Source organism: Chironomus tepperi, unplaced genomic scaffold, assembly GCF_022539635.2.
Source record: "Chironomus tepperi strain 1889 unplaced genomic scaffold, CSIRO-AGI_Ctep_v1 contig_465, whole genome shotgun sequence".
NCBI classification, from domain to species: domain Eukaryota; kingdom Metazoa; phylum Arthropoda; class Insecta; order Diptera; family Chironomidae; genus Chironomus; species Chironomus tepperi.
The window spans coordinates 764,423-781,387 of NW_027226587.1; the positions used below are offsets into that span (position 1 = coordinate 764,423).

General features: G+C 31.4%; 3 protein-coding genes across 3 annotated transcripts; all 3 read left to right on the forward strand.

The window, feature by feature from the left end:
- Window positions 1–1,860: 1,860 nt before the first annotated feature.
- On the forward strand, window positions 1,861–4,518 carry Osi14 (DUF1676 domain-containing protein Osi14). Its single transcript, XM_070651661.1, has 3 exons — window positions 1,861–2,219; window positions 3,406–3,605; window positions 3,737–4,518. Exons 1-3 carry the CDS (start codon window positions 1,990–1,992, stop codon window positions 4,171–4,173), a joined length of 867 nt encoding a protein of 288 aa, XP_070507762.1. The 5' UTR covers window positions 1,861–1,989; the 3' UTR covers window positions 4,174–4,518.
- A 2,494-nt stretch (window positions 4,519–7,012) lies between these two features.
- Osi15 (DUF1676 domain-containing protein Osi15) lies at window positions 7,013–11,742 on the forward strand. Its single transcript, XM_070651597.1, has 3 exons — window positions 7,013–7,283; window positions 9,329–9,478; window positions 11,549–11,742. The coding sequence occupies exons 1-3, from the start codon at window positions 7,013–7,015 to the stop codon at window positions 11,740–11,742; spliced, it is 615 nt and encodes a 204-aa protein (XP_070507698.1).
- A 2,625-nt stretch (window positions 11,743–14,367) lies between these two features.
- Osi16 (DUF1676 domain-containing protein Osi16) lies at window positions 14,368–15,508 on the forward strand. The gene is made up of 3 exons (XM_070651697.1): window positions 14,368–14,608; window positions 14,675–14,917; window positions 15,147–15,508. The coding sequence occupies exons 1-3, from the start codon at window positions 14,440–14,442 to the stop codon at window positions 15,431–15,433; spliced, it is 699 nt and encodes a 232-aa protein (XP_070507798.1). The 5' UTR covers window positions 14,368–14,439; the 3' UTR covers window positions 15,434–15,508.
- The last annotated feature ends 1,457 nt before the right edge of the window (window positions 15,509–16,965 follow it).

The following is a 16,965-nucleotide window of genomic DNA, read 5'->3' on the forward strand; positions in this document are numbered from 1 at the left end:
ACGTTAAATTTACAGATCGGATTATAATCATGAAAGGAAATGAGAAAATACCAAGTTTAATTGAGCTATGGCAATTCTTTTATTACATTTTAAAGAAAAATGTCAAATTCTTCAAAAGTTCAAATTTCAGAATTAAATAATATTTCCATCACAAGGTCACGTAGGGAAGAGGGCCTATGCTACAGGCACAAATATTTGATTTGACCAAGGATATCAAAAACTGATGAAGCCTACAATGTGCTTAATATTTGAACTCATAATCGATTGAAATTTAAGTCAATTCGAGTCAACTCGGAATTTCTTCAGTCGACTTCATTCGACTTCGATCTTTAATTTCAGAAGAAATATTGTCTCAAAAGTTCATTGATTGTTGGACATAATTTTTGATTAACCCCAACTGACCATGACCTTCTGCATTATTAGAAAGTTCTTCACAATTTAATCAAAAGTTCACAAATTTTCTATTCTTACACAAATCAAACAATTTAGGCTAAAATGAAAGGAAATCTTTCAAAATTTTAATCGAGAATGTATGTTAATTGACACATCATAAAAATTTATAACTGATTACGAGTGCATCGGCTCTCAACTCAAAATGCAATGCACTCATTCATGTGGAATGAAATGAAAACGAATGTCGAATAAGTAGCAATAAAAATCGAATTTTTTTGTTGTTTTTCTTCTTTCATTTTAAAGGAACAAGAATTCTTTAACAATTCGTAATATAGGTTAACTAAATTCCACTGCGTCGTTCACGGGTGCTGATGATATGGCCTCACACACGCCCAATATGGTAAATCTGCTACAACAACAAAAGCCAGAAACTCAATTTTTTTTATATATTTCTCATTTCATTTTCAAAGATATTTTTTTAAGAACAATCGATTCGATATGTATGAAGAAAGTTTTTTCAACAACAATGGAAATTAACTAATATTGTGTATAAAGACATATCTCACAACAAATCGTCAATGTGTACTTGCACATGTAATTGAATAGTGATTGAAAATAGGCCTGACAGGTGTTATATTGTAAAATGCAAAACTTGAAGTTAACTCAGAATTTGTGTTGAAAATTCGACTCGACTCCTTACAAAATCCGAAGCGACTTTGAGCTTTGGTAAAATGACCAGTAACACTGAAATGCCTCTGTTCCTCACCAAATACCAGACCAAAATGCCTTAATAATGAAATCAAATTTAAATTTGCGGCCTTTTGAAATATTTCATTGCCTCGAGCAAAATTTCTACAGAAATTCTTTAAAATACGAATCATATCCTAAACTAATACAATATAAAATTTATGACAAAATAATGTTGCTTACATTTACAACATAAGCAGATATGATCACAGACAAAAAGTCACACTTGCAAAAGCTTGAAAAAATAAAAATTTCTTCGAAAAAAAAAAATCATAATTTGTATAATCGGAAATTATTAACGAAAAAAAAGTGAGACTCTTCATCCTCGTATGTATGTTTATATTCTTTCTCTGTCTCTCCTACTCTTACCAACTCAATGTCATCACCATTGTGTAATTTCTTTCCATTTCATTTCTTCTCGTTTTCGAGATGAATTGCTTCGGAATATCCGAAAAAGAAATATGAAATTTTTAACAAAAACAGAAAGAAAAAGAAGGAAAAAAAATTATCTATGTATAGTGTCAGATAGCACATCACGAGCGTGTACGTACACACTCTACACGCAACCAAAAGAAATTTCAAACAGAAGAAAATTATCATCTCTTTAAAAAGACTTAAACAAAAATATCATCATCAAAAAAAATCCAAAAATAAATAATAAGAAGTGTATAAAAGGGTAACCAAAATCCAAAACTACATCACAATTCATTTCATATCGAACGTTGTCGCGTCGCAGCTATTAGATTAAAAAAAATATTTTTAACTAAAAAAATCAAACGAAAGTGAATTTAAGGAACTAAAGTGATAAAAACGAACTGTTTTAAAAATACACAAAAAAAATAATTCAAAATGAAGGTGTTCATAGTTTCCGCAATGATCTTAGCCTGTGCATTCGCAGCACCAGGAGTTATTGATAATAGAGTTGAAAGTGACAGTTCTAATAAAATGATGCAATATTTTGGCAGTTGTTTCGATAACGAAGATATTACAACATGTTTAACTGTTAAAGGAATTGCTGCATTAAACCGTGCTGCTCGTGCTTCAAACATTCAAATCACAAAAGGAGTTGTTTTAACTAGGTACTTATCAGGATTACACATATAATAACATAATAAATAACATGTGATTTTGTGGATTTAATTTAATACCAAAAAGAACATTAAATGAGGACAATCAATTATTGATGATTCAGAGAAAGTGATGAAAAAAGTTGAATGAAAAAAATATAACCGCGATGAAATGATTGATTTGATCTCACGTAAAAGTTAAATAACGAGTAAACGAGTCTTCAATGAAATAATACTGGAATCAATTACACTATAATAAATGAATAAGTAGACCGTAACGTCGTCTATATGACATGATAAGAAATCTTGCATAACTTTGCGATCTTTTCGCATTATTGAGTAATTGAAATTTTTTTGCGGTCTACGGATCATGTTATAAGTGAACGAGTTCCTAGTGAAATTGATGAAGGAATTGTGACAAAAAATTGTTAATTCCATTTTTAGTCATGTTAAAGAGTTTCTAAAAATTGTTGAGTGACAACTATGTCACACTTCCTGGTAGATTTTCGGTTAATTTGATGTAAATTTTCACTTTTTATTTTCTCGTTCAAAGCCTTTACATCTGTTTCGCAATCACATGAAATAAATGAGGCTTAATAGAGTTCATTATTATCTGTAACGCCTTCAAGTTCATGAAAATAGAGAGTAATGTTATTATTTACTCCAAAAACATCACATATAATAGCTAACAAATTAAGTTAATGGGAAAAAGTTTTCCGCTTATGCTTTATGACTCAATAAAGTTTAAGTTTACATGAAAATACATTAAAATCTTAAGGGCTTTTGTGGATTTTAGATGAAAAATGCAATTAGAGTTGAGCTTATGAATTAAAATTAAGCTTAATTAGATTGAGTTGAATTAAATCCGTGAAATTTCATTTTCATCGACACAATAGTCTGCTCTTAATCTTAAACATCATCATGTAACAAAGATCCATGAATGAATCACTAAACATCTCTGAATTAACCGCTAAAGATTGATTTCAAGCTAATTAATATTAAGCTTGTTGAAAGCACCGTCACTCGAATCAACAAGATGATTAACAATAAATTAACATAAGGAACACAAAATTTGAATAAAAAAATCCACATTATTGCTCATGTTCCCATAACCTCCATTTCTCCTGGCAAAAAAATTAAATTTCAAAATCTTATAAATTTTTATATCTTTTTTATCATTTTCATAAAATTAATTCAGAGACCCAACATACGCTCGCAGTGGAAAGGCACTTTCAGAAAACGAAATTGTTACTTCCCTCCCATCAGAAAATGAAGAACGCTCATCACGCTTATTTGAAATGGCCACAGAATCAGTCAGCGAATTCTTGAAATCACACAGTTTGCAATTCAAACTCCCAGAAGAAACCACCCAGGAAGTCTCACGTGCCCTTGAAGAAGGTGAAATTTCTTTTATTAATTCTTTTGTTCAAGATTTGCTAATGCTGTGCAAAAAGACAGCAAATGAAAATGGAAAGTGATAAATTATTAATGCAAATATTTCTCTATTGTTTAATTTATGAATAATATAGGCCGTGGTAAATTGAAGAAGAAGTTGAAGGGACCACTCCTCATGTTCTTGGGATCAAAAATCTTCGCTCTTGTTCCACTCTTCCTTGTCGGACTTGCATTCTTAGCATTCAAGGCATTGATTGTTTCAAAGATCGCTTTAGTTCTCGCTCTCGTTCTCTCAGTCGGTAAAATGATGGGCGGTGGCGGCGGACTCGGAGGTCTCGGTGGACTTGGAGTTTTAGGAAAAGTTGCTGGACTTTCATCAGGTTTAGTTGGTGGTGGTGCATCATCAGCTGGAAGCGGATATGCTAACTCAGGTGCCACAGCTGGAGGTTATACAAACACTGGTGCCACAGGAGCTGGCTGGTCAGGATCAGGAAACAGTGCCTATCCATATGCCAGAAGCTACGATGAAGCTCAAGATTTAGCTTACAGCGCACACACCCAAAATGAATAAGCAAAGAGAAAAAACTTAATGTGTACTATAAAAGCATCTCAGTCTCCTTACAAAACTTTCCCAAATCTCTAAACACAAAGATGTTCTAGTTCTTAATATTTTATCTCTTCAGGTTCTATAGAGTTTATCTTTAAATCTTTGCAATTCCTTACCAAATTCTTATGTTAAATAACTAAATGATGCCAAATCTATTCCTCATAATCTTAAATATTTCCACAACATAATGCAATACGAAAAAAAAGAAGAAAAACTCAAAAAAACCATAAGTCGACATAGAATGAATTAAGATATTTTTCTACTAACTTTATTTCTCACATTACACATGTTTTTTTCGCTCTTAGCTCATAAAACCTTAATGTTTACTTAATTTATTAAACAAAAAATGAATCGTAAATTATTTTTTCGACATTAATTTATTTAATTTATTGAAGAAAAGAAGAAAAAATTTTGTTAGAAAAATCGAAAGTGTAGATTAAAAAAAATTATTTTCTTGTATAAAATCAAACAGAATAACAGAAAATAAGACAATATTTGATGATAATGAACATCATTTAAATTAAGTATTGAAATAAGAAACGAAATGAAAGAAGCGAAATAATAATAAAAAAAGAAGAATTTTAATCAAATTTTTGTTTTAAATTAATTATATTTAATTTACAGCATTATCTTGATTGTTTGTGACTCTCTTTTTGTCTTTACTCATTCCACCTAATTACTTTCTTTTCTTCTTTTGTTGGTCAATTTAAATGTGCTTAGTTTTACGCTCATTGAAAGTAAAATTTATGTGAAAATGATGCGAAAATGACAAAATTGGAATCATAATGAGTAATGTACGGATGTTAGTAAATTAGCTTTTTTATACGCTCCAGTAAGAATAGTGGTTCTATTATTCCGGAACTATACCAACTCTTTGAGCTACGTGCGTATTGAAAATGATTCAATCATGATGACCAAATATGGACAAATGGAAAGTATTTTGAGAGATTTCACTGACAACAATAATGCGGCTAATTTTCGTCCAAATAATGGGACAGGAGCTTGTATGATATGATGATAAATAATCTCTAAAATTCCGTTAATTTTTCAGGCACGTTTTGATATTAGAAATATTTTTCATAAATGAGTAGGTGCAGTTAATGTGTATGCTTAATACCAAATTTAGGGAATTGTCAACTTAATCTCTATTCCGTGGATGATATTTAGGTCAAGTGGAAAGTGATAGCAAGATAAAAATGACCAAAAATGAAACCTCAAGCCGGTTTTCTAGCTTTGAATATTAATGCCCTTTGTAGCCTCAATATTTCGATGATTTCAAGCTGAATTACTAAGAAATGAAATATTAAATTAATCTTATGGGTGGTCAGTACAAACAAAGCAATGGCATTCTATAAATGGCATCGAGTAACATCATCTCTTCATCACGAATAATGCAGTCGATTGGACTGAATTACAGAAATCTAATTTTAGAAAACAAACTCGAAGTTGACCGAACATTCAAAATATATATTGACATAGATTTTTTATCGAACATGATGAGAATTTAGGACATCTCACAAGTGTGAACGCATCCCCCAATTGTCAATATATGAGAATAAATATCCACAAAAAAGAACAGTTATTGACGACTTTTATCACAGTTTTGTGTAAACAATATTTACAGGAAATAATTTCAACTCATCGGCAATAAAAATTTGATGTGAAATTTCGAATGTCTTTATTTTTGATTTTTCATTTAAATTAATTTACAGAAAACTTTCGCTATCGGTATTTGAGAAAATCTCTATAGCATTGACTTCTAATTAGGAACCTCTAATCGCCACTAAAAAAATCTCACTTTCATTGTAAACAAAATCGTAGAGTCATCATGCCATTTATGAGGAACAATTTTGATTCATCAATTATCACAATGATGATGATGATGTTCATTTCGAATACGCAATTGAATGTTTTTGAATGAAAGTGAGAAGATATTTGTAAATGATGTCAAACATGAAGGGCGAGATGAATTCTGAAGCTGGCTCCAAAAACACAAATCGGTTAATCGAACAAAAATCCGGATCTAGGTTGATGTGACTCAGGAGCCGGGTTCAGTTTACATCAGACACCATTTCAGAGTATCCCCAGTCCAGTGCTGGATTTGAATCGATTAACCGATTTGTTCTTTTCGGGTTATCTTCAAACTGACGTATGTGATTTTAGATTGATGTCACATGTAGACTGAATCCGGCATCTCAGTCAAGCCGGACTAGTACCGGATTTTGGACCAATTAACAGACTTGTCCTTTTCAAATAAGTAGCATATCCATACAAACGTTTCATTTTATCTGAAATTTTCTTCAGTGAGTTTTAAATTCTCATTTCACAATGGACGTCATTTACGTACAATCCCTTAAGTACAGAAACTTTTCTCTTTACTTCATTATTCATTTACACTGTCCATGCATATTATAAGTATCACGTAGTATTTTTTTGCTACAAATTGAGAATTTAAATACGTATATTATTTTATTTCTAACGGTTTTTTTGCAATGCAATATTTAGACTTTACGGACAATAATAGATGATACGTATTTGGACAGCTGGAATGCCACCAATAATCAAACGCTTCCACTCCCCCATCTCAATTTTTTTTATTTTGTCGCCTTTTATAAGCGATACGTCTTCGTTTAATTATATTTGACGATTAGCCAATATTATAAATAGCTGTTATCGCCGGACCTATTGTTCATTCGGTACTTTATTGTCATCCAATTCGATTATACCGCAGTATAATATTTTATATATAAAAAAAGTTGAAAAAATTTAGTTCATAGTGTTAAAAACCAAAAAAGAAAAAAAAATGAATACGAAAATATTCACGGTGATAATTGCCGCTCTATGTATAACCAGCATAGCATGCGAGAAAATTCCAACAGATAGCGAAGTCATTAGCATGATTGATAAATTAGACGAAGAGAATTCATTGCCATTATTTGGTGGATTATCACTTGATAAAGTCGAAAATGCAAATGACAATTCGCCGCGTTCATCGGAATCTTTAACTGATCGAATTATTAGTTATCTCAAAAGTCATACTGTTAATTATGAATTAAGTGAAGCGCGTACAGGAGGTAAAATTAAGCCGATTAAAATAATTAAGAAAGTCAAAAGTACGTTTTTCAAAGAACAAATTTTTCTACCCCAAAATCAAAATAATCAAATAATGGATCATTTGGACTAAACAAAAAAGTAGTGCCTAATAACAATAAAATTGGATAAAAGTTGCTTACACAATTTGCTTTATTAGAAGTTATTTATTATCATTAATATTAATCATATTTTGCGGTGAATAGTTCATAAAAGGGTGTCAATCATTGAATAAGTTTTAAGTGTAATCATGTAAAAACGATTAAATGAGGTACAACAGCACTTCAAGCCTATTCATGCATAGTCCCATAAATAACACTTTCGTGAATGGAACTCTATCTCATCTTTAATGAGCATAAAAATGGATATCTCTGCTCTGACTGCACTAAAATGCTTATTGCTTTCAATAAACTATGGTCAAACACGCACGTGCAGCACTAATTGTTCTCTCGGACTGCGTTATAAGTTTCAATCTCAACATATAAATCCCGAGTTGAACAGGCAGCTAATAGTCGATCGGACGTCTAGTAATAAACTCGACATTTGAGGAACATAATGTGTCAAGTTTATGACTGCTCATTTGGTTGACTTATTGCAGCTTGCTCCACTCGGGAATGAAAGTGGCTGTAAAAAGGCACATGCGATGTATCTATAGAGAGATTCAAAAGACATAAAAATCCTAACTGCACATTTTATTTGACTTCATTTGTCAACTTAAAATGATAGATATATCATGTTAAAAAATGCATACCGCTATCTGCTGCCGTATTTCTTTTAACGAAATGATTAACCATTTTTAGAATAAATTTACTGTCATTTTTAACAGTTGTTTCCGATTACCAACAAAAAAACAACGAAAATATTTATATGGCATGTAAGCAATTTGCATGCAAATTTAAATTCCGAATGACTATAAAGCCTTATTTAATTTCATTAAAAATGCATTTCTTTTCATCTAAAACAACGAAAAAGAAATGAGAAAGAACCGAATTCCAAAAAAATAATTTTTAACGATAACTCAGCACCCCGAAATAATATTCGTAAGCACAGAAAGAGAAGAAAATAACAGCGGTAAAATACATTATGTATTCATGACCTTGTTTCATTCCGAAATATAAAATAAAATCCCACCTCACGTTCAAGTTTATGGGAAACTTTCTCTTCTATGTCTATAGCTTCAAAATATCTACAGTACATAAAGCAAAGAAGAAAGAAATATTTTTGGGAAGCTCATTGGTGGGGGAATTTCTTTTTGTTTGACCTACCTAGACACTACATACATCATAACAGCTAAAGGCGTTTGATCGAATAGCGATCATAGTCTATCATAGTATAATGGTCAATTGATGATTTTGATATATCAAAACATGTAGCGGCAATGTTTAAACGATTTAATCTCATCGGATAAATTATTAATAGTTCTCAAGACCTTTAACATGATTAAGGTCTTATGTATGATTATCAATTACTATAATTAACTAAAAGTCTTCCGTACCATACCTAATCAATAAGAAAATAACCTTGACTGTTCAGGAAATTTCACAATTTCTTCGACGTTTAAATGAAAATTGACTATAATTATGAAATTAATTTATCAAAATATGTCAATGCACTTAAAATCAATTAAGCCTCTCTCATAGCAGTCATCATACCTTACTGACACAGAAACGTCAATCTGTTCCACATGCTTCCTCAATTGCCCAAGAATGAGAATATTGGGCAAGGTCAGTAAGCAGAGAAAATAAAAAAAAATAACATTCTATTCTTCTTTTTGTACAAAATCGTTCTTTACTCATTCATACGTTCATGATTACAAAAGCTTACGTGATTCATCTCTCATACCATCTCATAGCAAGTCATTGAACTTAAAATCAAAGCGGAATTTTTCCCCTACTTATTCATCCATTAAACTGACTTACATGCTTATATCATTTACTCCTAAATTTTATGCAATAACTTAACACTGAAGAAAGCACTTGATGGACTTTCTTTCTCAACTTTTTCTTTTCTCTTTTTTTAACTTTTACAGAAGCTCGTGGTAAGCTGAAGAAGCTTATGTTGCCAATCTTGTTGGCTCTTAAATTTAAGTCTGCCGTTATTCTTCCTGTTGTCTTCACACTTCTCACACTCATCTCATTGAAAGCATTGAAAGTTGGTCTTATTGCTCTCTTGATGGCTGGTAAGTTTAAAAGCACGGATTGATGACTTGAGGCAGTTGTTCTCAAACTTTATTTGTTGGTGGGACGCTAAGTGTTATTTTGAAAATTTGCTTTTTGTGAAAATTTCGCGGATCTCTAGTAATACTCTTAAAGTAACTTTCGTACTTAGTATCTAATGTACCTCAGTACACAGTTTGAGAATCACTGTCTTAATGTGGTGTTCAAAAATTGGCGTTCATGGCTATATACATCTGACAAACCGACTTCGTAGTCTGATTTATATGGTATCGTTCACTTATAATGTTCCGTACGGAATTTCTGTTTTACATTTTTAAAGAAAGTTTGTTATTCAGTAGCATAATATGATAACGGGCCATATCGAAATATTAGTTACATCAAGGATGTCTACAAGGAACGCATTTCGGATCAGCTTTCCTTATGTAGAGAATTTCACTCATCAACGCTTTAATCAGTATTCTCTAATAGACATGTTTATATTCAACTATCTGTGCGACGAGTGCAAATAGCATTGAGTAGTCCTTAGAACTAGACAAATAAGAAGTCAAATCAAACACTTTCCACTCTGGATTCAGATTATGTTTTATACCAAATTTACACACATACGTCAAAAGAAAGTGAAAAAGATCAAAAGGTCAATAGTATTAGGCGTTCAAATCAACAATTCTTTCACTATCACTTTACCTCTCAACCACCATAACAGATTAAATAATTGTTAGAAATAAGTTCTCCATTAGACTTTTTCATTACGCATCGATAATCTCAAATTGCTTCTCACATTACATTCATGTATCTATTTATACTTATGCTATTTATGTTAGTAAAAGCGTGCGATGTAATAAACGTAAATCTTTGTTATTAAATCACGACGGCAAAATAGATTTATGTATGCTCGGCTATAAATTCACACATCATTTACAAGGCATGCGTCAATGAGATAAATTTATAGATGTGATTATATGTTTATGGTATGATTGATATTATTCATACACAACACTTATTAAACAGTGGCGAAACATGTGCTTATATATGGACTTAATAATTGATAACTAATTTAATTCAAAGAAAGTTGTGTTGTGACATGCAAGTTCACTGTGTGAGGTAATGAACTTGACAATTTTCATTCACACTTAATACATAGCAAGCAAAAATTTTTAAGATTTTTTGCCCAGTCAAGCAGCAAGAGTAATTACGGAACTCTCACTTAATAAATGAAGTTATTAAGTTAGAGCAACATGACATGAATTTGATTTTAATTTTTGGAGAATTGAGCTTTAAAAATAGTAAGATGTCAAGTCTTTTAAAGATTTAGTTAGGTCTAATGCTTTGCGGATAGAAGCTTCATAAATCATGTCTTTTAGAGAAAAACAATGTAAATGATAGAGAAAATATTTAGAGTAGAGGTTTGAAAGGAAAATGAATTTGGATCATTTAGTGCAACAATAGGTGTCAATATTGTAATCTCCCTCACAGAGCCTTTCATTTAGGATTAACAAGTCCGAATAGCACTAGTCAGTTAATCGATCCAAAATCCGACATCAAGACGTCGTGTTTCTGGCATGATACAAAATTTAAACGGAATCCAAATCCAGCAACAAGTCAGAGTCAATTCGGCTTGTGGCTGGATTTGTGAACGATTAACCGACATATGCTATTCGGAAAGGTGAATGCTCTTGTCAACTGATACAGTGTTTTAAATTAAAATAAGTCAAAATTGAAAAACCCAGCATTTTTTAGAAATATTTTGAAACTTGTGTCGAATTTCTACTCTGACTTTAACAGATGATGATTAATGTCTTATTAACTTTAGGAAAGGCTTGAATATTTTCTGTAAATTTTCAAATTTGCACAATTTTTACAATTTTCAGATGAATGTCTGAGCCTTAACTTTGAACATTACATTTTGAATATTCAAATTGAAAGTTATTGAAGATTTGAAATTCAAGTTAAAATCTTTTTTATTCTACATTGAACGTTCAACCTTGAACATTAAATGTTCAATTGCACCAAATTGAAATAATTGACAAAAAATATTCAAAAATTACTAACAATTCAATTTCCTCATTTCCCAGGTTCCCAACTCGTAAAAGATCTCTTTGCCAAGAAGCAAGAAAAAGTAACAACAGCTTATATTGCAGCAAATCCAACACAATCAGGATTCAATGCTGAAATCGTGACTGACTGGAATAGAAATGGTCAACAAGCTAACGATTTAGCTTACAATGGATATGGAAACAATTATCAAACTTTACCTCAAAATATCTAAAGAAAAATTTCCTACGTCATGAGAGAAATGATTTGGAAATGGAAAATGATTTTACTATAATTAAATGAACCAATTTTATTTATTTATTTAATTTATTAATCGACATTCATCGATCAAAAGAGATTTCTAAAAATGCGAAAATAAAAAAAAAATTAAATTCACTTATTTTGCAGAAAAAGAACTATGAAAAAAAATCCCAAAAGTTTTTATTTATTTCGGAAAATTTCTTCTTTCTTCAGCATCAGCACCGAATAAGTGATTTTTCAGGTCAATAAAAGATGAATCAAATCGATTTTCAAATTTATTTACTTTTCTTTTCAAATGATTCGGTTTTAATTTAAATAATTATTTAAATGTAAAGTAAAAGGCTCAAAAAAAAACTTGAAGAATTTGAGAAAAAAAAGATTTTGCTCCAATTACTTTTAGATACTTTTTTTACTTCTTCTCACCGGCTAGAAGCACCGACCAATGTCGGTGTAATAAAGATAAAGTGAAACATAGAGTAATAGCAATCTACACACTCATAATTACATGATTCTACTTTTACTTATTGTTTATTGTGCTCCAATTTTTATCACTATCGTAATTGATTCATTCCATGTCAAACGGCATGGCTTGATGTCTATGTTTATGCTGAGTCTTTGTTAATCGAGCCAAAAATTTGAAATTAGAAATTTTCAGAATTCATAAAAAAATTCTTTAAAGAAAGTGAAATTTGGAGCATTTTTTCTCATTAGTCGCAGCCGCAATTGTGGGTAGCAACAGCAACAATGTATATTCCATCAAATTAGTGGCAACAAACGACAAGCATTGATTGCTATTTTTACTAATTCTTGTTTATATCCATGAGAATTCTTCAAAACAAAAATTTCATTTTCAGTCATAATCTACAAAGAACTTCAATGCGCGAACAGAATGGGAAACGGTGATGTATTTAAATAATCTATCAGATTCAAAAACTTTATGCTCTATTTGCTGTTACAATAATGAAAACAACTTGTTAAAAAGTAAATGATTGTTTGAGATCTTTAAGAATTTTGACGGATTGCCGGATGCGTGATGTTTATACACAATGAAAAGTGAACTGAAAAAACTAAACGTATCAAGTACGAGTGGAAATTATTTTATTGTAAAACAAAATTTCGTGAATAAAATGAATTACTTTTCATTTTCATTTCCATTTCTGCTTTATATTCAACAATAATTTTTACCGGAAAGAATTTAGAGTATTGAGTTTAATTTGTCTTTATGTCAATTAAGATTTATCTCATGGATAAGAATGTTATAAATGATGATTGCGGGATATTATGATGATGAAATGTAAGAGTATTTTTGAACGGACATTTATCAGACATTAGATGCTATTAATGAACACAGTGATGATCAATTTATTTTTTTTTTTGTAGGATTTTCCGAATATTTGGATTTTGATAAAATTAGGTTAAATTGCATTAATGACTATCTTGTGATAGAAACTTTTAAGTTCATCTCCGGTTCGGTTTTCTTAATTACTGATTTGGTCACTAAGTTTGGGTCTTATTTAGAATTGAGCATTGAAGTCTTTTGTAATAAAATTTTGTAATCGCGGACATCAGTATTTAGCCATGATACCGGTAAAACGTGCCCTGACATGCCCTGACGGCACCACGACGGTTGTTTTTGATCTGAAAAATGAATTTTCCCATAATGAACGGTTCAGAGTTTAAACCGAATCCAACAGCAATTCAGAGTCACGCCGGCTTGATGTCAGACTTTTGATCGATTAACCAACCTGTGCCATTCGGGAAAAACCATAGAATCCAAAAATAGAACCCATAAAATTCCCCTAATCACACCTATTTCCGAAATTCTCCACAAATCTCGTCTACAGCAATTTTCTTCTACTTATTCTCTTTAATCATAACTTGCGGTTCGCCTTTAGTGTGCAATGACTAGAGTTTACTGTGTCAAAAATTTGTATGGATGGCCAGATTAGAATCAATTTTTATAAACTAGATCACTTATTCATTGTAGCACGTGATTGCAATTAAATGATACATCATATCACTATCGTACAATTTCGGCAACTGAAACATGTTTGTGCTAATTTCATTTTTGTACTTCCCCAAGCTTAGATGAAATTAAGAGCTCAGAGTAAATATAGTAAAAAATGTAAATAAGAAGAATCTATTCAGCCTTTTAAAGACTCTCTATCAGCATCGATTTAACGTCCACAAGCAAGTGATCTAGTATTAAAGTTAATGCACAAGAAGAGGAATAAAAGTATGATCCGGAAAGAAAGAATAAGAAAGGCAAAAAATTACTTAATAAGCATGAAGAAAAGTGTAAAAAAAAAAATTTGTAGCAGCAAAAGCAGTAGATAGATAAAAGAAATTCAGCAACTGTCGAAAACGTTAATTTCAATAACCGAAAATTCACTACAAGAAGTGAATTGCGTTGTATATAAGACCACGGCAAGAATTCAGTGATCATCAGTTTGTGTTTGATATTCAGCATTACAACAGCAGCTTAGTGTTCAGTGTGTGCATTGAGAAAATAATAAAAAAATAAAATATTTAAAAAAATTATTTAGATAAAAAAAATAATAGTGATAAAAAAATGGAATCATTCCAAATTAAGTGCATTTTCCTCATATTGTCCATTGGATTATCGTGTGCAGCTATCGCAAATAATGAAATTTTCCCAGAAAAATCAAGCATGAAAGCAAAGTGTGAAAGCTCATATAATCTTATGTGCCTTAAATTGGATGTTATCTCGCTTATTGATAGAATCTCAGCAGCAAATACTGAATATCAACTTACATCTGGAATCAGTCTAGTCCGTGAACATAATGTGAATAAAACACAAAATGCTAAAATTGTTTCCGGTAAACAAAGGAACTTAATTGTCCTCAAAATTGTGAATTAAAAAAAATCTTCTTATTATAATACAGAATTAGCACGTGCCTTCCCAGACAGCGCTGAAAAGAGACTCAACGGATTTTTAGTTGCAAAAGTTCAAGAATTCCTCTCATCATTTGCCTTAAGATTCAAGTTGTTGAACGATGATGTTGCCTCAGAAGTTGAATCATCAAGAAAGGGAGGATATGGCGGTGGCGGAGACGGATTCGGAAAGAAGGGAGGTGGCGGAATCCTCGCAATGGCTTTGATGATGAAGGGAGCTATGGGCGCTATGGGTAAGATGATCGTGTATCAAGAAATCGAGGATAAAATCTTGAGACATTCTTGAATATTTTCAATTCTGCATCTTATGGTTCAGTTAAGAGTATACTTGGTGTATACAAGGTAGTCCATCACCTGACTAGATTGACAATTCAATCCTAAACTCTAGAGAACCTCTTACCAAAATGCAGACAATATCCCATAATCCATACTAAACATATTTTACTCTATTCATCTATTTAGCTATGGGAGCAGTTGCAGCTCTTGCAGGAAAAGCCCTTCTCACCGGTATGATGGCATTGACACTCGCTGGTATTGTCGCACTTAAAGCACTCACATCCAAAGGAGAAAAGAAGACAACATATGAAATTATCTCAAAACCAGTATATAGTCATTCACACAGCTACTCAACAGGACATGGATCAGGACATGGTGGTGGCGGACACTCACACGAAGAACATGGTGCCTATGGTGGTGGATATGGACGTTCATTCACAGAATTCAAACTTCCAGAGAGCGTGAAAGCATAAATGAGAAGAAAACAGATTTTAAGGTCAAACAAATGAATTAATTATGGTCAAGCATGTAAATTTTAAGGCTAAAAAAATGGCTTAATAAATTATTTATTTATTATTTATTTATTTCTAATGAAACGAAAATTCAGAATTTGTTTTAATTTATTTTCACCCAAATTGTTTTCTAATGATGCAGGAATAATTCATTAGATTTGGTTTACTTCCATTGAAATGTCGGTTAATGTATTTTTACTTAGTTCCAATCAAATTCTCCTGTTACTTTTTTTTTCAATTGTTCAAGTGTAGAATCTTCAAATTTATGTCGATTATGATTTTATTTTTGTGATAATTGATTGCAATTCTTTTTTTAAATTCGTTAATGATTCATTAAAGTGCTTGAGAGAATCAATTTCTTAGCTGACTTTTTATTAACGGATAATTGCTGTATATTTTTTTGGGTTATTCTTTTTAGAAATATTTCAATTTTTTGCACTTAACAATTCCGTTCTCTAACCTACTCTTTTATTTCAATCCATAATCTAATTCTTCCTTTAGTCCGTCTTAATTGCAAGTTATAAAACGTAATTGGAGATTTTTTCAATTGTCGCAATGAAATGATTTTCAAGAAGACAAAAGAATCAGAGAAACAGATATGATCTATAAATTAATCTTCGATACATATGCGATTTTTATTTAGGTTGGTGATTCTTACTTAAAATTGGTGAAAGAATTCAATGAAAAGGAAATTGATAATAGATAGACTCGGTAATAGTTTAGAAATTTTTTAAAGATTAAGCTGATTAAGATCAATCCTATAGGCGAAAAAGAGGTGTTGAATACTTAACTGAAGAACATATTCAACTAACGAGATATCTTAATGCAGGAAACATAGTCAAGGTTCAAGTGTTCAAAATGTTCTCGTCACAAATGCTTAAGACAAGAATTCTTCGATTATAACTGACGATTGGTTCCAAGTGTATCTAATAGGGTATTTACTTAAATCGAGAATCTCTATTGTTCAAATCGCATTTGATCCCACTTGGATGCAATAACCTATAAGAAGTCATCGACCCCTAAATCATTAAACAGTAGAGAGTAATTTCCCTATTCATCGTTTCGTCGCCATATTACCCGAGCATCACAACGTAGTAGCTAGGCCATTCCTAGCTGTATCAAATAATGAGATATGCTAACCTCAAAAATTATAGAGACTTGTGTATGCTCTGACGATGAAATGACAGCTGAGAAATGATGAGCAGTCAAGACAAAATCACTATAAAATTTATAAGGTGCACATTCAGGCGGACTCTAATTCTTAGAGGATTTTCCTCAGCCTTTATGAATTTGTTTCAATTTTCTAGGTCGAAATCAATCACCATAGCAGTACCCTTGTGTACAAGTTATGTTGTTCGGGCATCATAATCTAATTCCTAATCCAAACAACATCCCACCAATTTTCTTAATTTGAATTAATTACACAAATCACCACAAAAGTCCCCCTTCAATTTAGGTAAGTAAGTAAAAGGGAAAATGAGCATGCCTACTCT